The sequence below is a fragment of the Mandrillus leucophaeus genome, unplaced genomic scaffold (assembly GCF_000951045.1).
Source record: "Mandrillus leucophaeus isolate KB7577 unplaced genomic scaffold, Mleu.le_1.0 Scaffold52, whole genome shotgun sequence".
Lineage (NCBI taxonomy): Eukaryota > Metazoa > Chordata > Mammalia > Primates > Cercopithecidae > Mandrillus > Mandrillus leucophaeus.
The window spans coordinates 2,037,704-2,060,613 of NW_012105586.1; the positions used below are offsets into that span (position 1 = coordinate 2,037,704).

General features: G+C 44.4%; 1 protein-coding gene across 2 annotated transcripts in view; it reads right to left on the minus strand.

Annotated features, from left to right (window-relative positions):
• The window catches only part of VPS13D (vacuolar protein sorting 13 homolog D (S. cerevisiae)), a 279,483-nt gene extending 256,831 nt beyond the window's left edge, over positions 1–22,652 (minus strand). For both annotated transcript variants that reach the window (XM_011996567.1, XM_011996566.1), the window contains exons 1-6: positions 22,475–22,652; positions 13,084–13,161; positions 11,238–11,428; positions 11,057–11,137; positions 6,110–6,226; positions 2,225–2,329 (exon numbers count right to left, since the gene is read on the minus strand). In XM_011996567.1, coding sequence (XP_011851957.1) covers positions 2,225–2,329; positions 6,110–6,226; positions 11,057–11,137; positions 11,238–11,428; positions 13,084–13,161; positions 22,475–22,571 — 669 coding nt within the window. In that variant the 5' untranslated portion in view covers positions 22,572–22,652. The remainder of the gene's footprint in view (positions 1–2,224; positions 2,330–6,109; positions 6,227–11,056; positions 11,138–11,237; positions 11,429–13,083; positions 13,162–22,474) is intronic.
• Positions 22,653–22,910: the final 258 nt, after the last annotated feature.

Sequence of the window (22,910 nt, forward strand, 5' to 3'; positions counted from 1 at the left end):
TTAGGATCAAGTAACATGTTGGTATGTTATCTAGTCAACAGTGTATTGTATCGACATCCAAAAACACTATAAAACTGGGTTATAAAACTCTCTAGTATTTCAAATTTTTTATTTATATTTCTTTTCTCTTTTTTTTTTTTTTTTTTTTTTTGAAACGAGTCTTGCTGTGTTGCCAGGCTGGAGTGCAGTGACGCAATCTCGGCCCACTGCAACCTCCGACTCCCTGGTTCAAGCAATTTTCCTGCTTCCGCTTCTCAAGTAGCTAGGATTACAGGCATGCACCACCATGCCCAGCTAATTTTTATATTTTTAGTACAGACAGGGTTTCACCATGTTGGCCAGGATAGTCTCCATCTCCTGACCTCATGATCCACCCACCTTGGCCTCCCAAACTGCTGGGATTACAGGTGTGAGCCACCGCGCCCAGCCTTTCTATTTCTTAATAGGTAATACACTCACATGGTTTAAAATTTTAAAGGGAAAAAAAGGTGAAATCTCTTTCCTGGTCTCATCCCCAGCCACCCACTTTACCTCCTCAGAGGCAACCAATGACACCAGCTTCTCATGTCTCCCACCCAAGCCATTCTGTACACATGCAGAGACATCTGTAATTTTCTGTTTTCCTCAACAAATGCTATAAATGCTGTTTTTACCTTAGTTTAACTTCATACTATATCTTAGAGACTATTACACAGCCATAAAGATCTTTACCTTTATTATTCATTGCTGCATATTGTTTTACTGTATGGATACAGTGTTTATGTAATCGAATTAAAACAAAAACCGGCCGGGCATGGTGACTCATGCCTGTAATCCCAGCACTTTGTGAGGCCAAGGCAGGTGGATCACCTGAGGTCACGAGTTCGAGACCAGCCTGGCCAGCATGGCGAAACCCCGTCTCTACTAAAAATACAAAAATTAGCCGGGCATGGTGGCATGCGCCTGTAATCCCAGCTACTCAGGACGCTGAGGCAGGAGAATCACTTAAACCCGGGAGATGGAGGTTGCAGTGAGCCAAGATCACACCACTGCACTCCAGCCCGGGCAACAGAGCGAGATGTCATCTCAAAAAAACAAAAAAGAAGAAGAAAAAAACCATCACGTACAACAGTATCCAAGCAAAAGATAACCCTGGGTGGGGGAAAAAATGAGCTATTTTCCCCCATTTCACTTAAACCACCTATAAATTATTTATAGAAGGATTAAACTGGCTGGGTGTGGTGGCTCACACCTGTAATCCCAACACTTTGGGAGGCCAAGGCAGGAAGATCACTTCAGGTCAGGAGTTCGAGACCAGCCTGGCCTGGCCAACATGGTGAAACTCCACCTCTACTAAAAATACAAACATTAGCTGGGCATGGCAGTGGGCGCCTGTAAACTCAGCTATTGGGGAGGCTGAGGCAGGAGAATTGCTTGCATCCAGGAGGCAAAGATCACAGTGAGCCAAGATTGCGCCACTGTACTCCAGCCTGTGCGACAGGGTGAGACTCCATCTCAAAAAAAAAAAAAAAAAGAAAAAAGAAAAGAAAAAAGATTAAACTGAGAGGTTTTTCAATCCTTCACAAACAATAATATTTTATATCTGATGATTTATGACTTTTTAAATATTGCTTAAGGGAACGCCACCAAAGTGAAGTTTAAACATAAATGCGGTAAGAAAGCTCCTCTTTAAGATTCAGTGCTGGTGCTCTGTTCATTTCAAATCTGGATGCCTAGGCCGGGTGTGGGGGCTCACGCCTATAATCCCAGCACTTTGGGAGGCCAAGCAGGAGGACTGCTTGAGCACAAGAGTTTAAGACCAGCCTGGACAACAGAGTGAGACCCCATCTCTACAAAAATAAATAAATAAATGATGGAAAAAATCTAGATGCATGACTATGTTACATGCACATGCAAACAGTGGAATACTATGCAGTAGTCAGAGCAATGAATTGGAAGTACAAACAGCAACATCTTAAAAACATAGCTTTAGTTGAATAAAATAAACCAAAGAAACCTACAGTCTAGCATAAATTTAAAACATACATAAACAAAGCACTATAAATTGTTCAAAGTCACATACTTATCAAGTACCTCAAGCAAACACACTTGAGAGTGAATGGCTTTGAGGAACAGTGGGTGGGAATGGGAATCAGACGCAGGAGACAAAAGCCTCAATGGCAGTGATCCGACGCCACTTCCCTTCCATGCTGTCTTGCAACAAAGCCCCCTGCCGAAATCATACCTGTAACTCCACCTGAGGCAAATCCCCCAGTAAAGTGCAATCGACATCCCAATAGATGCTAAATTCTGCTACGTCTAATTGCTTTTTCCGCATTAGTTTCTGTACCTAAGGTAAAAAAGACAAAGAAGAAAACAGGATGACTGTCTTTATTCGTGAATGTCATTCATTCAACAAATCATTTGTAAAAAATCATGTGGCAGGTACTTTACGTGGTGCTGTGGATATATAACTCAAACACGCTTCTGCTCTTACAGAGTTCAAAATCTAGCTAACTGGGGATACAAACATGCAAATACATAATTTTAATGACACAGAGGGAAGCAGAAGAAAAATCTATACGATGCTATGAGCAAACAAGAAAATGTCACTGTGCAGATGATTGTCGAAAGATGTAAAAGTTTCAGGCAAATGGTCAGGTAGGAGGAAAGGGCTGGGTCAACCATACAGTCCTCCCTCAGTATCCGCAGGGAGTTGGTTCCAAGAACCCCAAAGATACAAAAATCTGCAAATGCTCAAGTCTCTTAAAATGGCATAGTATTTGCATATAACCTACCCATATATCCTCCCTGTACACTTTAAATCATCTCTAGATTACTTACAATACCTCATACAATGTAAATGCTATGTAAATCATTGTTATACTGAATTTTCTTTTTTTTTTTTTTTGAGATGGAGTTAAACTCTTGTTGCCCAGGTTGGAGTACAACGGCACGATCTTGGCTCACTGCAACCTCCACCTCCCGGGTTCAAGTGATTCTCCTGCCTCGGCCTCCTGAGTAGCTGGGATTACAGGCATGCGCCACCACGCCCGGCTAATTTTTTTATTTTTAATAGAGATGGGGTTTCACCATGTTTCCCAGACTGGTCTTGAATCTGTGAGCTCAGGCGATCTGCCCGCCTCGGCCTCCTGAAGTGCTGGGATTACAGGCATGAGCCACTGCACCCAGCCAGAGGGGGAGTATTTTTGATCCTCTGTTGGTAGAATCATGGATATGGAACCTGAGGATACAGAAGGGCGACCGTACAAAAGGCCTGATATCTTCAGGGAACAGTGAGTCTATCTGTGTAACTGGAACACTGGATGTATGGGGTGGGGGCAGTATTGGTACATGTGGATGAATGCATATTTGGGATGAGGAGTGAGCTAAGAGTTGAGAAAAGTAGCTTGGAATGTTACTAGGTGCACTGGGTTGAATGGTGTCCTCCCTTCCCAAAAAAAAAAAAAAAAAGTCATAACCACACAGAAGCGTGTATGTCACCTTATTTGAAAATTATGTCTTTGCAGATGTAATCAAATTAAGAGGTCATACTGGTTTAGTGGAGGCCCTCATCTTATGGGTATTGGAGGCCCTCATCTAATGGGTACTGTCCTTACAAGAAGAAAAACGACACAGGGAGAAGGCCACGTGAAGACGGAGGCAGAGGCTGCGTGAAGCACCTGCAAGCTGAGCAACCTCAGTGACCGCCAGCAGCTAGCCAAGGAGAGATGCACGGGACAGTTTCTCCCCTCAGCCTCCAGAAGGTACTGATCTGGCCACAACCCCTTGACTTCAGACCTCTCGTCTAGAGAATAAATTTACATTGCTTTAAGCCATCTGGTTTGTGGCAATCTGTTAGGGCTGCCCTAGTTATCAAATTCATTAGGAAAGGAAGTTTATGCCACGCTAAGGTGTTTGGACTTCAGGCCTTAAGTGATGCGGAGCTGCTGAACATTTTGATGCAGGCAGGTAACACGACCAGGTATGTGTTTCAGAAGAAGAAGTCTGGTGACGGTGTAAAGTAGGGCTTTCCCTTCAGTGTGCCAGAAAAAAATGAGTTATGAGTGCCTCAAGTATGAGCCAGTGTATGGGATCAAGTTACATCTTAGAAACATGTGGTTACTCTGAGCTGGCCACTTCCAGCCCCAAGCAGCCACAACCATTTGCCCCCGTGTACTATACAAATACTATCTTTTTACTATGTGGGTTCTGACACGGAAAACACTGGAAAGCATTGGTACAGGACAAATAGAAAGATCCTGGAGATCACAGAACAGCGTATTTCATTAGTCCAGGTAAAACCTGACAGCATCCTGCAGGGTGACGGTCATATGAGGATGGACAGGAAGAGCTATGTTTGAGATGCTTTGTAGGAAAAAGTAGCAGGACCGTGTGAATAACTAGATATGGAAATTGAAGAGTAAGAAGTGAAAGGAGGAGCACACAGCTTCTAGAGATCAGTGTGGCAGGCAGGAGCACAGGGTGAGGAGCAGGGATGGCACAGTCTTCCATGAAGGGCCAGAGAGTCAACAGCTTCGACTCTGCAGGCCATGCAGTCTCTGCTGCAACTACAGTACTCCACCATGGACAACACTAATGAGCACAGCTGGGACCTAAAACACCTTTATTTACAAAAACAGGTGAGAAGCCAGACTTGGCCACAAGTCATAGTTTGCCAAGCCCTAATTTAGAGTCGGTCCACCTGTGTTCAAGGCCTGGTTCCACTTTTCACTCCACCTCTTATGCTGCAGTGTCCTCAGTAGGGTTATTAGGATCACAGCAGTGGTGAAAATCAAGGCTAATTGAATGAGTTAAATCATGGAAAGTGCTAAGAACAGTGTCTGCCATATAAAAGTACTCAAAACTGTTAGTTATTATTGGTTTTTACATTCAGTAAAATGTTAGGGAATAAAGAAAAATACTTCATTTGGGGGACAAAATGGGCAGATGGAATACACAGGATCATTCTGGTAGTTATGACAAGCTGTGGTATAACATGAAATGTATTTGATCTTTGTCCCAGGTTCCTGGCACAGAGTTCCTAAAACCCTTGGAAGTTCCTGACAGGAGTGTCATTGTTGTTCATAAAAACCTCATGATCACACCTCAGTATATGCTAATTAAGTGACTTTTGATGGGGTCCCTAGACAGCCTCAAGATGGGGCTCATCACGAAAAGATCAAGTAATTAGAGGGTTGGGCCTTTCAGTGCCACTCACTGACCTCTGGTTGGTGGCACTGGAGATTAATCTGCATAAAAACTTTGAACCATAAGATCTGCTAAGCTTCCAAGTTGCTGAACACTGGAGCAGGGCGTGGCCCTCTTTATCTAGATATTCACCTGTATCCTCATAGCATCCTTTATTATAAACCAGCAAACGTAAGTAAAGTGTTACCCTGAGTCCTGTGAGCCATCCTAGCAAATTACCAAACCTGAGGAGGGGAATTGTGGGAACTCCAACTTCTAGTCAGAAGCACAGGTCACAACCTGGGCCTTGTGACTCGCATCTGAAGTGGAGGGTGGTCCTATGGGACTGAGCCCTTACCCGGCAGGGTCTGCAGTAACCCAATAGTGTCAGAATTGACTTAAACTACAGGATACCAACTTAGTATGTGATGGAGAATTGCTTGGTGTGTGGGGGAAAACCCTCACACACCTGGTGTCAAAAATGTTTTTTGTGTAGCATGTGAAGAAACAGAGTGTTCTGAGACAAGCGGTAGTTTTAAGAAAACCACGAATATGAAGGTCAAAGGGTGGAGAATGGAGTTCAAAATGTGGAAGCCATCAGCAAATATTCCCTGGTGGTAGGTACGACTATGAAACAGAGTGAGTTTACCCAGGGAGTGTACGTAACACGAGAAGAAAATCAAACACAAAATCCTTTCTGCCTCTTAGTTTCTTTGTGCATAAAATGAAAGTGATATAACCAAAGGTCAGAGAAAATTCCCTGTTTCCCTATTTCAGCAAATTTGATTTGCTGCAAACACACAAGAGACACCCATGCCTACCACAGAAGGCAATGGAAAAGAATGTGATTCATTTACATAACACAAAATGGCAAAAGGCAGAGCCCCAAATTCCTAGAGCATGGCTTTCTTCCTGCTTTGTCATCACATTTCATACTCACAGGCTCATTCACAGCATTTTGCATGGACACATTCTTAATGCAGATGCCAAACGCAAAAGGATGGGAGGGATTGGTGACACCATCTTCAAAGCGTAAATGGACATCTTGAATTTTTAACTGCAAAGAGAAAAAAGAAAAAGCAGCTGATGCACCTGCAGAATAGTGTTCCAAAGAAAAGAAGAAAGAAAAAGCATTTAAATAACTGCTGTGGGTGAAATACTATAGTTAGGGGTCAAACTGCCCTTGAGCCCTTGAGCCACTAAAGGAAACCACAGCAGGCACTTTATACAAACACATCACACACATATCCAGTATCCTGTAAGTTCCTAAGAGTGTTACAATAACTCTCTTGTTATGTCATGTTATAATATGTTATATTATGTTATAATAACTCTCTTGTGATTTTTTACCAAAAGAGCTCCAATTGGCCGGGCGCGGTGGCTCAAGCCTGTAATCCCAGCACTTTGGGAGGCCGAGACGGGCAGATCACAAGGTCAGAAGATCGAGACCATGCTGGTTAACACGGTGAAACCCCGTCTCTACTAAAAAATACAAAAAACTAGCCGGGCAAGGTGGCAGGCACCTGTAGTTCCAGCTACTCAGGAGGCTGAGCCAGGAGAATGGCGTAAACCCGGGAGGCGGAGCTTGCAGTGAGCTGAGATACGGCCACTGCACTCCAGCCTGGGCGACAGAGCTAGACTCCGTCTCAAAAAAAAAAAAAAAAAGAGCTCCAATACTTCCATTAAATCATTTCAGAAGACATCTTTTAAAAAGCAATTAAAGTAACGCCACTGTATACAGACAATTGTTCCTCCTGCTCTGCTGATATCTTCATCTTGCCTCTATGTCCCCACATCTGGACCAAGGAAACCAGTACAGCACATAAACTTTGTATGTATGTACATATGTACGTATTTATTTCCCTTGGCCCCTCCCTGTAAGTGGGCTACAGAAAAGGCACTCTGCTTCAGTGAATTAAAAAATAACAACAGGCTGAGCACAGTGGTGCATGCCTATAATCCCAGCACTTTGGGAAGCTGAGGCAGGAATATTACTTGAACCCAAGAGTTAGAGACCAGCCTAGGCAACATAGCAAGATCTCACTTCTACTAAAAAATTTTTTTAAATAGCCAGGTATGATGGCACGAGCCTGGAGTCTCAGCTACTCAGGAGGCTGAGGCAGGAGGATTGTTTGAGCCCAGGAGATAGAGGCTGCAGTAAGGTATGATGGCGCCACTGCACTCCAGCCTAGGCAACAGAGTGAGATTATGTGTTAATAATAACGACAACAGAAAGTAAAAAGACAATCCACAGAATAGGAGAAAGTATTTGCAAATCTGATAAGAATCTGGTATTCAGAATATACAGAGAGCTCTTATAACTCAACAATAAAAAGATAAACTGATTTGTAAAATAGGCAAAGGATGGCCAGGCGCAGTGGATCACTCCTGTAATCCCAGCACTTCGGGACGCCGAGGAAGGTGGATCACCTGAGGTCAGGAGTTCGAGACCAGACTGGCCCACATGGTGAAACCGTGTCTTTACTAAAAACACAAAAAAATCAGCTGGGCATGGTGGCAGGCACCTGTAGTCCCAGCTACTTGGGAGGCTGAGGCAGGAGAATGGCATGAATCCGGGAGGCAGAGTTTGCAGTGAGCCGGGATCGCGCCACTGCACTCCAGCGTAGGCAACAGAGCGAGACTGTCTCAAAAAAAACAAAAAAATTAGCCAGGCACGATAGCGCAGGCCTGTAATCCCAGCTACTCAGGAGGCTGAGGCAGGAGAATCGCTTGAACCTGGGAGGCAGAGGTTGCAGTGAGCCAAGATCACGCCACCGCATTCCAGCCTGGGTAACAGAGAAAGACTCCAACTCAAAAAAATAAATAAATAAATAAATTGTGGCAAAGGATTCAAATAGATATTTCTCCAAAAAAATAGATACACAAGTGGCCAGTAAATATACGGGAAAATATTCAGTATCCTTAGCCATTAAGAAAATGCAAATCAAAACCACAGCAAGACCATCATTTCACACCCACTAGCACACAATCAATAATAAATGTTTGATTTTTGGTGTTTTTTTTTTTTTGTTACTTTTTTTCTTTATGTCCTGAATGGTGTTAGAGAAAATGTTATCTCACCATTTCTGCAGGCTTTTTTTTTTGAGATGGAGTCTCGCTTTGTTGCCCAGGCTGGAGTGCAGTGGTATGATCTTGGCTCACTGCAAACTCTGCCTCCTGGGTTCAAGTGATTCTCCTGCCTCAGCCTCCCCACGAAGGAGCTGGGAGGACGGGCACACGCCACCATATCTAGCTAATTTTGTATTTTAGGCTGGTCACGAACTCCTGACCTCAAGTGATCCGCCTGCCTTGGCCTCCCAAAGTGCTGGGATTACAGGCGTGAGCCACCGAGCCCAGCCCCATAATCAATAATAAACGTTGATGAGGATATGGAGAAACAAAACGCTCATACATTGCTGGTGAAATCGTCAAATAGTGCAGCCTCTTTGGAAAACAGTTTGGTAGTTCCTCAAAAAGTAAACAGAGTTAACCCATCATTCGGCAATTCTACTCCAAGATATCTATTTGAGACAACTGAAAACATGTTCACCCAAAAACCCTGTACACAAATGTTTACAGCAATATTATTCATAACAGCAAAAAGGAGAACCAACCCCAATGTCCAGCAACTCACGAATGAATAAACAAAATGTCACATGTCCTGAGAAATGCAAGAACTCTCAACAAGAACATTCCCTTCAAAAGAGACTTGACCAACTTTAATATGGCTTCTGGCAGCCTGAGGCCACGTCCCTGGGAACAACACAGTCCCCTATTGAGTTCCTGCCTGGTAAAGCTCAGGACTATCAAAAGAACGTACCCTTTATTCCAGCCAACACCTGACATAGGCCCCTGACCTCCCTTTCTTATAGCATATTTACTGAAAAGGGTTTCTAGGTTTACAGAGCTATTCAATTGTGCCATTTCTTCGAGAGATGTGTATGTACAGGTCAAGTATCCCTCATCCGAAAGGCTTGGGACAAGAAGTGTTTTGGATTTCATTTTTGGGGGAATTTTGAAATATTTGCATTATACTTAACCAGCTGAGTATCCCAAATCCAAAAATACAAACTCCAAAATGTTCCAATGAGCATTTCCTTTGAGTATCATGTGGGCACTCAAAAAGTGTCAGACTTTGGAGGATTTCGGATTTTCGGATTTGGGAAGCTCGACTTGTATCTCCTACAGCTCAGGAGTCTCTTTCTCAAGGACCTGAAAGCCATTCCTTTGAAATGTAATCATCAGGAAGGGTAGGGCCTCAATCTCCCAGTCTGAGGGAGGATCGAATCCTAACTTTGATCACTGCCAGCAGACACAGCTAGCCTAATGACATTCACAGCGACCAACGCCTTGTAATTTTTCACTTGAGTACCCACTCACTCTACCTCCCTGCACCCTCAAGCTCCCTTTAAAAGGCCCAGCTACCTCCGCACAAGTCAGCCTGGAGCTCGGCTGTCAGTAGTTACTGAGTAAAATCTGTTTTTATTGCTCTGACGTTTGGCTTTGTTTAATCTTTGACAATCCATACAATGGAATATATGATTCAGTCATAACAAGGAATGAAGTGCTGAAACATGCTACTACACAGATGACCCTTGAAAACATCATGTCAAGTGAAAATGGCCAGGCCATATATTATATGATTCCATTTAGATGAAATGTCTAGAATAGGCAAATCTAGAGAGAAAGTAGATTAGTGATTGACAGGAGCTGAAGGAAGAGGGGAATTGGCAATGACTACTTTTTTAAATTATTATGATTTTTTTAAGATACAGGGTCTTGGTCTGTTGCCCCGACTGGGGTGCAGGGGCACTATTATAGCTCACTACAGCCTTGCAGCCCAACTCCTGGGCTCAAGTCATCCTCCTGCCCCAGCCTTCCAAGTAGCCGGGATTACAGGTACATGCCACCAAGCCCAGCTTTGGCAGTGACCACCAGTTGGGATGATGAAAATGTTCTGGAATTATTTAGCGGTGACCAATGCACAACCTTGTAAATATACTTAAAAAAACACTAAATTGCACACTTTAAAAGACTGAACTTTCTGACATAAGAACTATATCTCAATAAAATTATTTAAACTAAGATAAAATAAAAATAGTGACTAATCTTTTAAAATTTGTTTGTCAAAGTTCGGAAAGTTATGAAACCAAAAACCTCAGACTATAATTTTTGGGAACATGACATACACTGAACACATTTGGCCTGTGTCACATTGGCACTGCAAGAAAATTCTAAACCTAGTAAGTATGCACAAACTCTTATAACACTCATGAAAATCAGTGGGACCCTGATCAAGTTTTTGAGGATGAAACAAAATTAAAATTGAAGTAGAAAACATGGCCAAGGCCAACAGCCCCAGTCCTGTAACTTGTCAAATTGCCACCAGATACACCAGCAAGAGGTTAGGTATTTTAGTGAGCTGTTCGCAAATTCACAACTCACTCTGTCATCAACTAGAGACGAGGCATCTAACCTCTCTCATTTTACAGGTGAAGAAATTGAGACCAGAGAGGTGAAGTGATTTGCCCTGAAGCCATATAGTCATCAAGGCTCAAGTAACCTGGATTCTTAGGAGATAAATCCTTTAGCAGGTGGGATTCCAACATTCAAAAAGAAAGTGCGGGAAGTGAAATGGAAGAGATGTGAAAACTCCTTCTCATGCCAGCTGAAGCAAGAAAACTCTATGTCTGCCACAGAGCGTAGGACTTGCTTTTCAGGTTTTCCCCTTGGCACAGCCCACAAAAGGGCAGACCTGAGCAGCCAGCCCCATCTACACCCTAGATCAGCTGAACCCACGAGAAACGAGAAACTAAGAAGAGAAACACATTTAAACCTGAGAAATCCCTCTCATGTTGACACTTTTATAAAAGTCAGCAGGACTTACTTCAATATTCTCCACAATCCTCGTAACTACGGAGGCGGTAACTGAATACCAATAGGACTCCCCTTTCTGCTGGCGTTCATTCTACAAAGGCAAGAGTCAGCGTTAGCTCAATCTAGTGTTCTTGCTCATCTTACACGTGTCACCACAACTGCTCTTATGGCCCAAAAGATCTCTGCCTTGCCTTCCATTTCTCCTCTAGGGCTTGAAGTAGTGCTTTCTTGCGTTCCCTTTCCAACAGCTTCTCCTTTTCATCATTGAAATCCTGTACTTTTTCTGGGGCTCCAATTAAGTGAAGGCTGGAGATGGAGATCACCCAAGGGTCCACATGGGGGCGATAAAAGGGAATCTGAAGGGTTACTTTCCCAATGAAGCCTGGAAGGAGAAGGAAAGTCTCGTTCACTGTCTGCACATTTTTAATTCTTTCCATTTTTTGGTATTTTCACAATTTTGTTTAAGGAGCATGGATTGCTGTCATTACTTTTTTTATTTATTTAAAACAACAGCCAGTAGGCTCTTGCACATGTGAAACAAGTGTTAGGAGGCTGACATCTGTAAGAACAAGGTATAATCACTTATGTAAGCTGGAAAAAGTTTGTGAAGACTTCACCCCATCAACAGCAACATCCCTCCTCTAGAAACCATCTCCTTTTCCAAGTGGAATACATCTTACACTTCCCTAGAGTGTCTTTCCTCCCCGGCTCCCGCACAAGCCCACGGACACTAAACTCATGTATTGTTCATTATTCCTTGTCTGGTTGATAAGTACTAGTTGGGAGTCATCAGACCTATGATATATCCAATCTTGAACATCCTCACCACAAACTAAAACGTAGGTAACATGGCACTGGCCTTCTCTCAATAAAGAATTCTGATTCTTCATGAGAACCTGGGCTGATGAGAAAGCCAAATGGCTCGGTAGAATTGTGATACTTATTTCCCAAGTTCTTCCATTTCTAGCCAAGCCTCCTAGAATACAAGCTTTCTTTATATTCAATTTATAAGAGTCAAGCTATGTTGCCCAGGCTGGTCTTGAACTCCTGGCCTCAAGTGATCCTCCTGCCTCAACCTCCCAAAGTGCTGGGATGCCAGGTGAAAGCCACCAAGCCCAGTCCAACAATGGTATTTTTAATGACAACATCAAGTGATCAACTGTGTAATCCAGTAATAAATTCAGAAATTTAGCTGGGCTTGGTAGCACGTAGCTGTATTCAACCATTTCAACTAATAGCTGGGGAAGCTGAGGCAGGAGGAAGTTCAAAGCTGTAGTGAGCTATGATAACATCCCTGCACTCCAGCCTGGGTGACAAAGCAAGACCCTGTCATAAATGAATGAATGAATGAATGAATGAATGGAGGCCAGGCGTGGTGGCTCACGCCTGTAATCCCAGCACTTTGGGAGGCTGAGGCAGGCAGATCACCTGAGGTCAGGAGTTCAAGACCAGCCTGGCCAACAAGGTGAAGCCTCATCTCTACTAAAAATACAAAAAAATTAGCCGGGCGTGGTGGGGCACACCTGTAGACCCAGCTGCTCTGGAGGCTGAGGCAGAAGAATTGCTTGAATCCAAGAGGCAGAAGTTGCAGTGAGCCGAAATCGCACCACGGCACTCCAGCCTGGGTGACAGAGCGAGACTCCGTCTCAAAAAAAAAAAAAAGGAAAAGAAAAAAGAAAAAGAAAAAGAAAAATGAAAGGGGAAAGAAAAGGAAACCCTGAATGTAGAACAGAGGTTCTCACATTTTAGGAAACATAAGAATCACCTGGAGTGCTTATTAAACACATAGGTTCAATGACATTCCCTCAGAGATTCTGATTTACTCGGTCTGGGGATCACCTGACCTCCCTACCACCATCACAAGGTCATCCTGATACGAGTGGCCCAAAGACCACACTCTAAGACTGGCATAATCTCTAACATTTGCTATATCCTTCCTCTAACTGGTCAACTCGATACAAACTCCAGGGCTCTCAGTTTTCACACCCCAAACAATTTAAGACTCAAATTTCCTCCCCGTCCTTTAGTTCCACATACCAGCTTTGACTTCAAATGGTAATTCCAATTCTTTCAAGGCATCTTTCTTTAATGGCAAGTTTTCTAATTCAACAGCACCTAAAAATAAAAACAGCATCATGAAATATCCATTTAACAAATACAGAAGGCCACCTACTACTGTGTGTAAAACATTGAAGGTTAAAGGGAAAGTTTTACATCTAGAACAGACTACATCATGTGTAGGTTAAAGTTTTACATCTAGAACAGGCTATATCATGTGTAGGTTAAAGGGAAAGTTTTACATCTAGAACAGGCTATATCATGTGGAGGTTGAAATTTTATATCTAGAACAGGCTATATCATGTGTAGTGCTACCACCAGCCCATACGCTTCATCTAAACGAATTTCCAGGCCATCTGCTCTAACGTCTACATGAGAGCTGAAGCTTAGGCGCTGATGAAGAGTTATGACCAAGAGTTACATTTTCCGTAACAGGCCAGATAGTAAATATTTTAGGGTTTATATGATGTCTGTTGCGTATTCTCCTTTTATTTTTTTTTTTTTATGAACCTTCAAAAATTCAAAACCCATTCTTAGTCTGCCAGCCAGATCTGGCCCACTGGCCCCTTTGCTGACCCCTCGCTTAGGCTAGTATTTACCAGAGAAACATCAAAATCTGACTCATCTAGGATGAAATGCAGGCTCCTGGGTCCCACCCACAGACCAACTAACTCAGAATCTCTGGGATTGAAGCACAGAAATTTGCAGTTTCTAACAAGTTCCTTCCACCCTCAATCCCTCCCCAAAATGACTATAGCACATACAGTATTCAAAAGTCTATGATCTAATTAAATGAAACTGGTCTTCAAAAGGAATTATACTCTTCTCTTCTGGGAGAACTTCTTAGCACCTCTACTTACAAGTGTAATAACTGATCAGAAAGCAAAGGAAGGAACAGGACTGAGAGGTGAGAATGTGCTAGCAGGCCTCAGCATCCACTGTGGCGGCGCTTGAGGAGCCCTTCAGCCGGCCACAGCACCGTGGGAGCCCCTCTCTGGGCTGGCTGAGGCCGGAGCCTCCTCCCTCTGCTTGCTGGGAGGTGTGCAGGGAGAGGCGCACGCGGGAACCCAGGCGGGAACCCGGGCTGCATGCTGTGCTGGCTGGCCGGTGTGAATTCCGGTGGGCAGGGGCGCGGGCTCAGCAGGCCCCGCACACGGAGCCGCGGGCCGGCACCGCGGCCCAGGGCAATGAGGGGGTTAGCACCCGGGCCAGCAGCTGCAGAGGTTGCCCTGGGTCCCGCAGCAGTGCTGGCCCGCCCACCCTGCACTCAAATTCTTGCCAGGCCCTAGCTGCCTCCCCATGGGACAGGGCTGGGGACCCGCAGCCTGCAGTGTCTGAGCTCCTCCCCCTGCGGTGGGCTCCCTGGCGGCCTGAGCCTCCCCGACAGGCACGGCCCCCTGCTCCCCTGCTCCCCTGCTCCGTGGCGCCGGGACAGCCCAAGGTCTGAGGAGTGCAGGCGCAGCTCCGCACTGGCAGGCAGCTCTGCCTGAAGCCTGGTGCAGGATCCACTGGGTGAAGCCAGCTGGGCTCCTGAACTGGATGGGGACTTGAAGAACTTTTATATCTAGCCAGAGGATCGTATGTGCACCAATCAGCACTCTGTGTCTAGCTCAGGGTTTGTAAATACACCAATCAGTACTCTCTGTCTAGCTCAAGAATTGTAAACGCACCAATCAGCACTCTGTGTCTAGCTCAGGGTTTGTAAATACACCAATCAGCACTCTGTGTCTAGCTCAGGGTTTGTGAATACACCAATTGCTACTCTGTATCTAGCTAACCTAGTGGAGACTTGGAGGACTAGCACTCTGACTCTGTGTCTAGCGCAGGGATTGTAAATGCACCAATCAGCACTGTGTCTAGCTCAAGGTTTGTAAACACACCAATCGGTACTCTGTGTCTAGCTCAAGGTTTGTAAATGCACCAATTGGTACTCTGTATCTAGCTAACTAGCACTCTGTGACTCTGTGTCTAGCTCAAGGATTGTAAACGTACCAATCAGCACACTGTCAAAACAGACCAATCAGCTCTCTGTAAAATGGACCAATCAGCAGGATGTGGGTGCGGCCGGATAAGGGAATAAAAGCAGGCTGCCCCAGTCAGCAGTGGCCGCTCAGGTCCCCTTCCACATTGTGGAAGCTTTGTTCTTTCGCTCTTTGCAGTAAATCTTGCTGCTGCTCACTCTTTGGGTCCACGCTGTCTTTATGAGCCGTAACACTCACTGCGAAGGTCTGCAGCTTCACTCCTGAAGCCAGCGAGACCACGAACCCACCAGAAGAAAGAAGCTCCAGACACATCTGAACGTCTGAAGGAACAAATTCCGGACACCCCATCTTTAAGAACTGTAACACCGTGAGGGTTCGCAGCTTCATTCTTGAAGTCAGTGAGACCAAGAACCCACCAATTCCAGACACAGGACCACCACTGAAAATTCTTTTCAGACCCAGCTTTTATGACTTAAACCCAAAAGTGAACAAACAAGAGGGCAGCTAGATCCATCACTCTCCTGGCTATGCAAGCCATTTGCCCTCACATATACAGAGCCCTGCTCTGTGGGAGGCACTGTAATGGCCACTAGAAATGTAAAAAGAGAAGGCAGAGTCCCCAACCTTAAATCACTGCCATTGTTTTTACAAAATCGAGCGACACGAGGCAATTTTTGAGCAACCTAAGTCTGTGTGAGATATACATTTTTCAAGAACAGGAAGTACAGACAACCACCATTAGTTGGTAAGAAATGCAAGACAGCCTTTTACTCCAAGTACAAAATAATGCAGAAGATGTGATTATGTTTCCCTTTAAATGACTGTTCAGGACTTCTGGGTTACTGGTTTCTAAAAAATTCAGGCCAGGTGCGGCAGCTCACACCTGTAATCCCAGCACTTTGGGAGGCTGAGGCTGGGAAATCGCTTGAGCCCAGGAGTTCAAGACCAGCCTGGGCAACACAGCAAGACCCCAACTCTACAATAAATTTTTAAAAATTAGCCAGGCATGGTAGCACGCACCTGTAGTCCCAGCTACTGGGGAGGCTGAGGCAGGAGGATCGCTTGAGCCCAGGAGGTCAAGGCTGCAGTGAGCTATAATTGCACAACTGCACTCCAGCCTTGGTAACAGAGCTAGACCCTGTCTCTAAAAAGAAAAAGGGGGAAAAAAAAAAAGAAGAAAATTCAAATCTAGCAACTTGGCAGATTCTGAACAAATACAATCAATTTATTTTTTGATTTTTGCAGGAACATTTGTCCTCATGGGCCATGCCCCCCGACCCCACCACCATACCTTAAGACTAACGGAAAGGAAAAGTTTATAACCCCAGTGAAACAACCCCATATCCACATTTGGGGAGAAAATGAACATAAGGGGGAAAAAAATCATGAAACATTTCCCTTAGTTGAAATAGACTTAAAGGTGACAATTAAATAGTTTCTTCTTTTGAATAGTATGATTTACACTTCAAACCGCCTTATTTTTATTTTTATTTTGAGATGGAGTCTCGCTTTTGTCGCCCAGGCTAGAGTGCAATGGCGCGATCTCGGCTCACTGCAACCTCCACCTCCTGGGTTCAAGCGATTCTCCTGTCTCAGCCTCCTGAGTAGCTAGGACTACAGGGGCCCACCACAACACCCGGCTAATTTTCTGTATTTTTAGTAGAGATAGGGTTTCACCATATTGATCAGGCTGGTCTTGAACTCCCAACCTCAAGTGATCTACCCACCTTGGCCTCCCAAAGTGCTGGAATTACAGGCGTGAGCCACTGCACCCAGCCCGAACCACCTTACTTTTCAATGCCCAAATCTGTCACAAAGGCAGGTGAGCTCTGGGCTTCCCTGGCAGCTGTACAACCCTGGGAAAGGAAAGGGAATTACAGGCAACTCACACCACGAAAAATTAAAGCTGAAGCATGGAGGGCAAAGGAGAAGATCTAGAAAGGACAGAGAGAATGTAAAGGAAAAAATGAGAAGAAACAACAGCCTACACCAAGCCAAAAGCAAAGGAATCCAGCGAACCAGCACGGCCGTAGTTTAAGACTGAAGATTTCCTAGTCCCCACCCACTCAAATATGAACCCACGACTGGCCCTGCAGGGAAAGGTCCCTCCAAAGAGCCAAGCAAAAAAGCACCCAAAGTACCGAGTGCTTTATAAATGATAATGTTGGTCACTTACTCCAGGCAGACATTACACACTTACTCACGGATGTCTCATCCAAAAACTCCTCATCTCAGGCTAGCAAGAAATCTACTCACTAAACTGGGAGTAATTTAGAGGTTGGTCATTTCTTAGTAATTTCTAATGGCTACTGAATCCTCTTCCCTCTGCTCCAGGTTAAAGAATCAACCTAACGTTAGAAGCTTATAAAAACAAAAAGGAGGGAAATGGAAGTTTTGGGTTACAAATATACGATATGGCCCCAGGCTGAAGTTCAGACTCTGACGTGATACTGGCAGCCTCTACCTTCTTTTTTTTTTTTTTGAGACAGAGTCTCACTCTGTTGACCAGGCTGGAGTGCAGTGGCGCGGTCTCAGCTCGCTGCAACCTCCGCCCCCTGGGTTCAAGCAATTCTCCTGCCTCAGCCTCCCAAGTAGCTGTGATTATAGGCACCTGCCACCGTGCCTGGCTAATTTTTTTTATATTTTTAGTAGAAGCGGGGGTTTCGCCATCTTGGCCAGGCTGGTCTTGAACTCCTGACCTCAAGTGATCCACCTGCCTCAGCCTCCCAAAGTGCTGGGATTACAGGCGTGAGCCACCTACCTTCTGGCCCCAAACCATTTCAAAAACATCCTGCAAGTTTTCAGCCTCTGCTCACAGGGTGCATTCCACCTGGAATGTGGGGACCTGCCCAGTGCCACCTATGGAAATCCTGCTAAAATCCACTCAAGACTGGGTGCAGTGGCTCACGCCTACAATCCCAGCACTTTGGGAGGCCAAGGCAGGAGGACTGCTTGAGCCCAAGTGTTCAAGGCCAGCCTTGGCAACATGGTAAAACCCTATCTCTACAAAAAATAAAACAAATAGCTGGACCTATGGTGGGACATGCCTGTAGTCCCAGCTACTCAGGAGGCTGAAATGGAAAGATCGCTTGAGCCCAGAGAGGTTAAGGGTGCAGTGAGCTGTGATGGTGCCACTGCACTCCTGGGGTGATAGAGCAAGACCCTGTCTCCAAAACAAAAAAAAAAAGAAAAAGAAAGAAAAAGAAAAAGATCCACTCAAAAAGCTATCTCCATAACCTTCCCAGAGTCCTACAGGCAGAATGGACAGCTCTCTTCCTTCACACCCCCTCATATGATGCCTGTATTTCCAGAATAACCATTTAATCTATACTTCCTTGTATTACTGTATAATTTGTCTCCCAAACAGGTTAACAGTCCTCTAAGATCAGGGACTATAGAGGTGGAATAAGAAGATGGGCGCGGTGGTTCATGCCCATAATCCCAGCACTTTAGGAGGCCAAGCAGGAGGATCACTTGAGCCCAGAGTTGCAGACCAGCCTAGGCAACATAGTGAAACCCTGTCTCTACGAAAAATAAAAAATTACCCAGGCATGGTGGCATGCACCTATAGTCCCAGCTACCCTGGAGACTAAGGCAGGAGGATCACTTGAGCCCAAAAGTTCAAGGCTGCAGTGAGCTATGATCCTACTACTGCATTCTAGCCTGGGTAACAGAGTGAGACTCTCTCTCAAATGAAAAAAAAAAAAAAAAAAGAATAGCAGCTACCATTTAGTGTGGTCTTACTGTGTCCATGCACTTCACACACATTATCTCATTTAATCCTCACAACAATACAAATAAATAATAGTAGTTTCTCCCTGATAACTTTTATATTTTTAGTAGAGATGGGGTTTCACCATGTTGCCCAGGCTGGTCTAGAACTCCTGGCTTCAAGTGATCTGCCCACCTTGGCCTCCCAAAGTGCTGGAATTACAGGTGTGAGCCACCATGCCCAGCATCAATAAATATTTTTGAATGACTGAACAATGAACTTTTTTTTTTTGAAACAGGGTCTTGCTCTGTTGCCCAGGCTGGAGTGCAATGGCAAGAACACAGCTCAGTGCAGCCTCGACCTCCTAGGCTCAAGCAATCCTCCTTGAGCCTCCCAAGTAGCTGGAACCACAGGTGTGCACCACAACACTCAGCTCATTTTTTTTTTTTTTTTTTCAGAGAAGGGATCTCACCACGTTGTCCAGGCTAGTCTTAAACTTCTGGTCTCAGGTGATCCTCTGGCCTTGGCCTCCCGAAGTGCTAGGATTACAGGCGTGAGCCACCACACCCAGCCTCAATAAATGTTTTTGAATGACTGAACAAGTGAAAATTTTGAGGGGGAAAGGGTCTTGCTCTGTCACACAAGCTAGAGTGTAGTGGAGGGAACACAACTCCATGTAACCTCAACCTCTCCAGCTCAAGCGATCCTCCCACCTCAGCCTCCCAAGTAGCTGGGACCACAGGCACGCGTCACCACACCCAGCTAATTTTTTTTTTTTTTTTTTTGTAGAAAAGGGATCTCACCATGTTGCCCAGGCTAGTCTTGAACTCCCGGCTTCAGGTGATCCTCTCATGTTACTTTGTATTTTGTTTATTGTCTTTAAGTCTATCTCCATTCTTAAACAACTCATGTTACTTTGCATTTTGCTACTTTTCGTATGTGGATACAACACACACACACACACACACACACACACATATATATACAATCTCTTTGAAGTCCAAACTGCCAGCCAATCCAATCACACAGTGATGACTATGAGGATGGATGATGACAGCTAACATTGTCTGAGAGCCTACAATATACCAAGAACAGCTCTAAGCTCTCTGACCCACATTAATTTCTCAGTCCTCAGAACCTTACGAGATAGTTAATATTATCTCCAATTCACAGAAAGGGAGAGTGAAGCATGAAGAAACTGAGTAACCTGCTCACGTTACTGGCAAATGGAAGAACTGTGATTCAAACACATAGTTTAGCTAAAAGAATCAATACCCTTGACCACTATTTCAGTCCCCTTTGCATCTCTCAAAGCATCTAGAACAGTAAATATCTGTAGATAGATTGAAATGACATTCTCGGCTGGGTGCAGTGGATGACACCTGTAATCCTAACACTCTGGGAGGCCCAGGTGGGAGGATCACTTGAGCTCAGAAGTTCGAGACCTGCCTGAGCAACATGGCAAAACCCCATCTCTACCAAAAAAATACAAAAATTAGCTGGGCATGGTGTTGCATGCCTGTGGTCCCAGCTACTTGGGAGGCTGAGGCAGGAGGATTGCTTGAGCCCAGAAGGTCAAGGTGGCAGTGAGGTACAATCACGCCACTGCACTCCAGCCTGGGCGACAGAAAGAAACCCTGGCTCAAAAAACAGAAAGAACATTCTCATTCCTATCTAGTACCCTCTCTATCCCCACACACTGCTTAACTGTGTCAGAGATGAACAAGCAGATGAACCAACTTCTTTACGAAGCCATTCCCTCGGTACACTTCCGTGCTCCCAAGATGTTTCTGGCCAAGCTCTGTGATGTGCTTTGGATCCATAAGCATCAGGTACCATACTAACACTAGTTATGAAAGAAAAAGTATTTTTCTATCCTGCAGAGAAATATTGTTCAAGTTCAACAGGTTCATTAAAAGCCATAAAGAATAATGTTTTTAGAAAGGAAATAAGGGCAGAAAAGCAGTTTAAGGTACCAGATAAACAGAGTTGTTGTTACAAGATATATTCTAAAACTGCTGAGCAATGTTAGTATGACTCTGTAACACATCAGATATCATCCATTTCTATTTATTCATTGCTTCGGCAAATGCTGTTGCCATATCACTCCCGACAGAACCAGCTCTTTGATTAGCAGGGTCACAGTCTGCAGCTGTCTTTCTAGGCCCTGTTACCTACACCTCATATGATGTAGTTAGCTTCACAGTGGTCTGAAAACTTCAATGAGAGACCAGAGAGGTGAACTTGACACTACTATTCGCACTCTGAACGCAGCCTCTTCCCTGACAGACTGCTCACTCTCGCTTTCCACTTAGCTCCTGTTTCAGGACAAGAGGAAAACCAGAATAGGAAAGGAAAGGAAGAGAGTGGGGAGGCATAACCATGACAGCTCTGCCCATGGCCTATCACTGCCATAATCATTTGGTCAGAAAAACATGGAAAGCAACACTTTTTTTTTTTTTTTTTTTTTTTTTGCGATGGAGTTTCACTCTTGTTGCCCAGGCTGGAGTGCAGTGGTGTGATCGCAGCTCACTGCAACCTCCACCTTCCGGTTTCAAGCGGTTCTCCTGCCTCAGCCTCCCGAGTAGCTGGGATTACAGGCGCCTGTCACCACGCACAGCTAATTTTTGTATTTTTAGCAGAGAGGGGTTCCATGTTCGCCAGGCTGGTCTCAAACTCCTGACCTCAGGTGATCCGCCTGCCTCGGCCTCCCAAAGTGCTGGGATTACAGGCGTGAACCACCATGCCCCGCCGGAAAGCAACACATTTAAAGGAACAGGTGAACCACTGGTACTCTATTCTCAGACTATGCAAACAGCTGTGTCACTGTTCTCTCTAACCTGTCCTGGTCCACTTACCAAAACTCACATCCACGAAGGTGAGGTTTCACTGTATTTGAAGTCTCCTTCCCATTTCCTATGATTTTACACACTTGCAGACTGACTTTCTTCTCTTCCTACATATGTCAAAAAGCTCCATTTTGAGTTGAGCAAAGAGAATTTAAATTAAAACAAGGAAAGGGAGAAAATGCAGCTTTCAAATTCCCATGCCAAATCAGGGACTGCATTTACCAAGTCTAGGCCTGTAAAGCGTAAAATGTCTCAAGCTTCAGGTACTTTACTATTAAGCAAGCCAAAACCTCAGAAATTCTGTTGAACACCTCACCGTAATCAATTTTAAAACTTTTATTGAGCACCTACTATATGCCAGCAGACTAGGGACTTTAAATGTTATTCCAGTTGATCCTTATAGCAACCCTCTGGAGGTATCTCTGTCTAAAGAAACTGAGGCTTAGAATTTCAATATGAGCTATTGTTCATATAGCCAATAAATGACAAAATAGTATTTGAAGCCAAAATCAATGCCACTGTCAGTACATTGTGGTTGCCTCCATAAAGCTTCATAAAGCTAAAAAATTAACTGGGACTAAGCACAGTCACCAGTAGTATAGCTTATTTTGCTTTTTTTTTTTATATATTTAATAGTTCCTTAAAATCTATAACAATATAGCTATACAGTTACTCTGTAATAATCATCAGGGTCATATGGGACCTTTTTACACACATTTAGTACAAAGCCATCTGGGCATTAAGTTTTAAGATTCTCAGTACAAAAAAAAAATACAAAAACAGAAATGCCACCTGTAAAGCTGTACCTCACCCAGAGAAATACCCACCTTTGAGAAGTGCAACTGAGAGCTGGTCGGTGTTCAGGTTATTGACATATTTCCCCAAATAGGTATTGAGAACCCAGGCTACAAGGCCTTCCAACATGACTGTATCCTCAGGAAAAGGTGTTTAGAAATCATGGATCATTCTTTATTTCTCTCTTTCATGGTCACAGAAAAATCTGTCAAAGGAAAATAATGAAAATCAACATAAAAACTGAATGATTTCCTCCTCTACCTGCCTGAAGGTAGATGAATGCAAAGAACAGGCTGGAGTGCAGCGGCAGGATCTCGGCTCTCTGCAATCTCTGCCTCCCGGGTTCAAGCGATTCTCCTGCCTCAGCCTCCCCAGTAGCTGAGATGACAGGTGCCCACCACCACACCCAGCTGATTTTTTCTATTTTTAGTAGAGATGGGGTTTCACTGTGTTGACCAGCCTGATCCC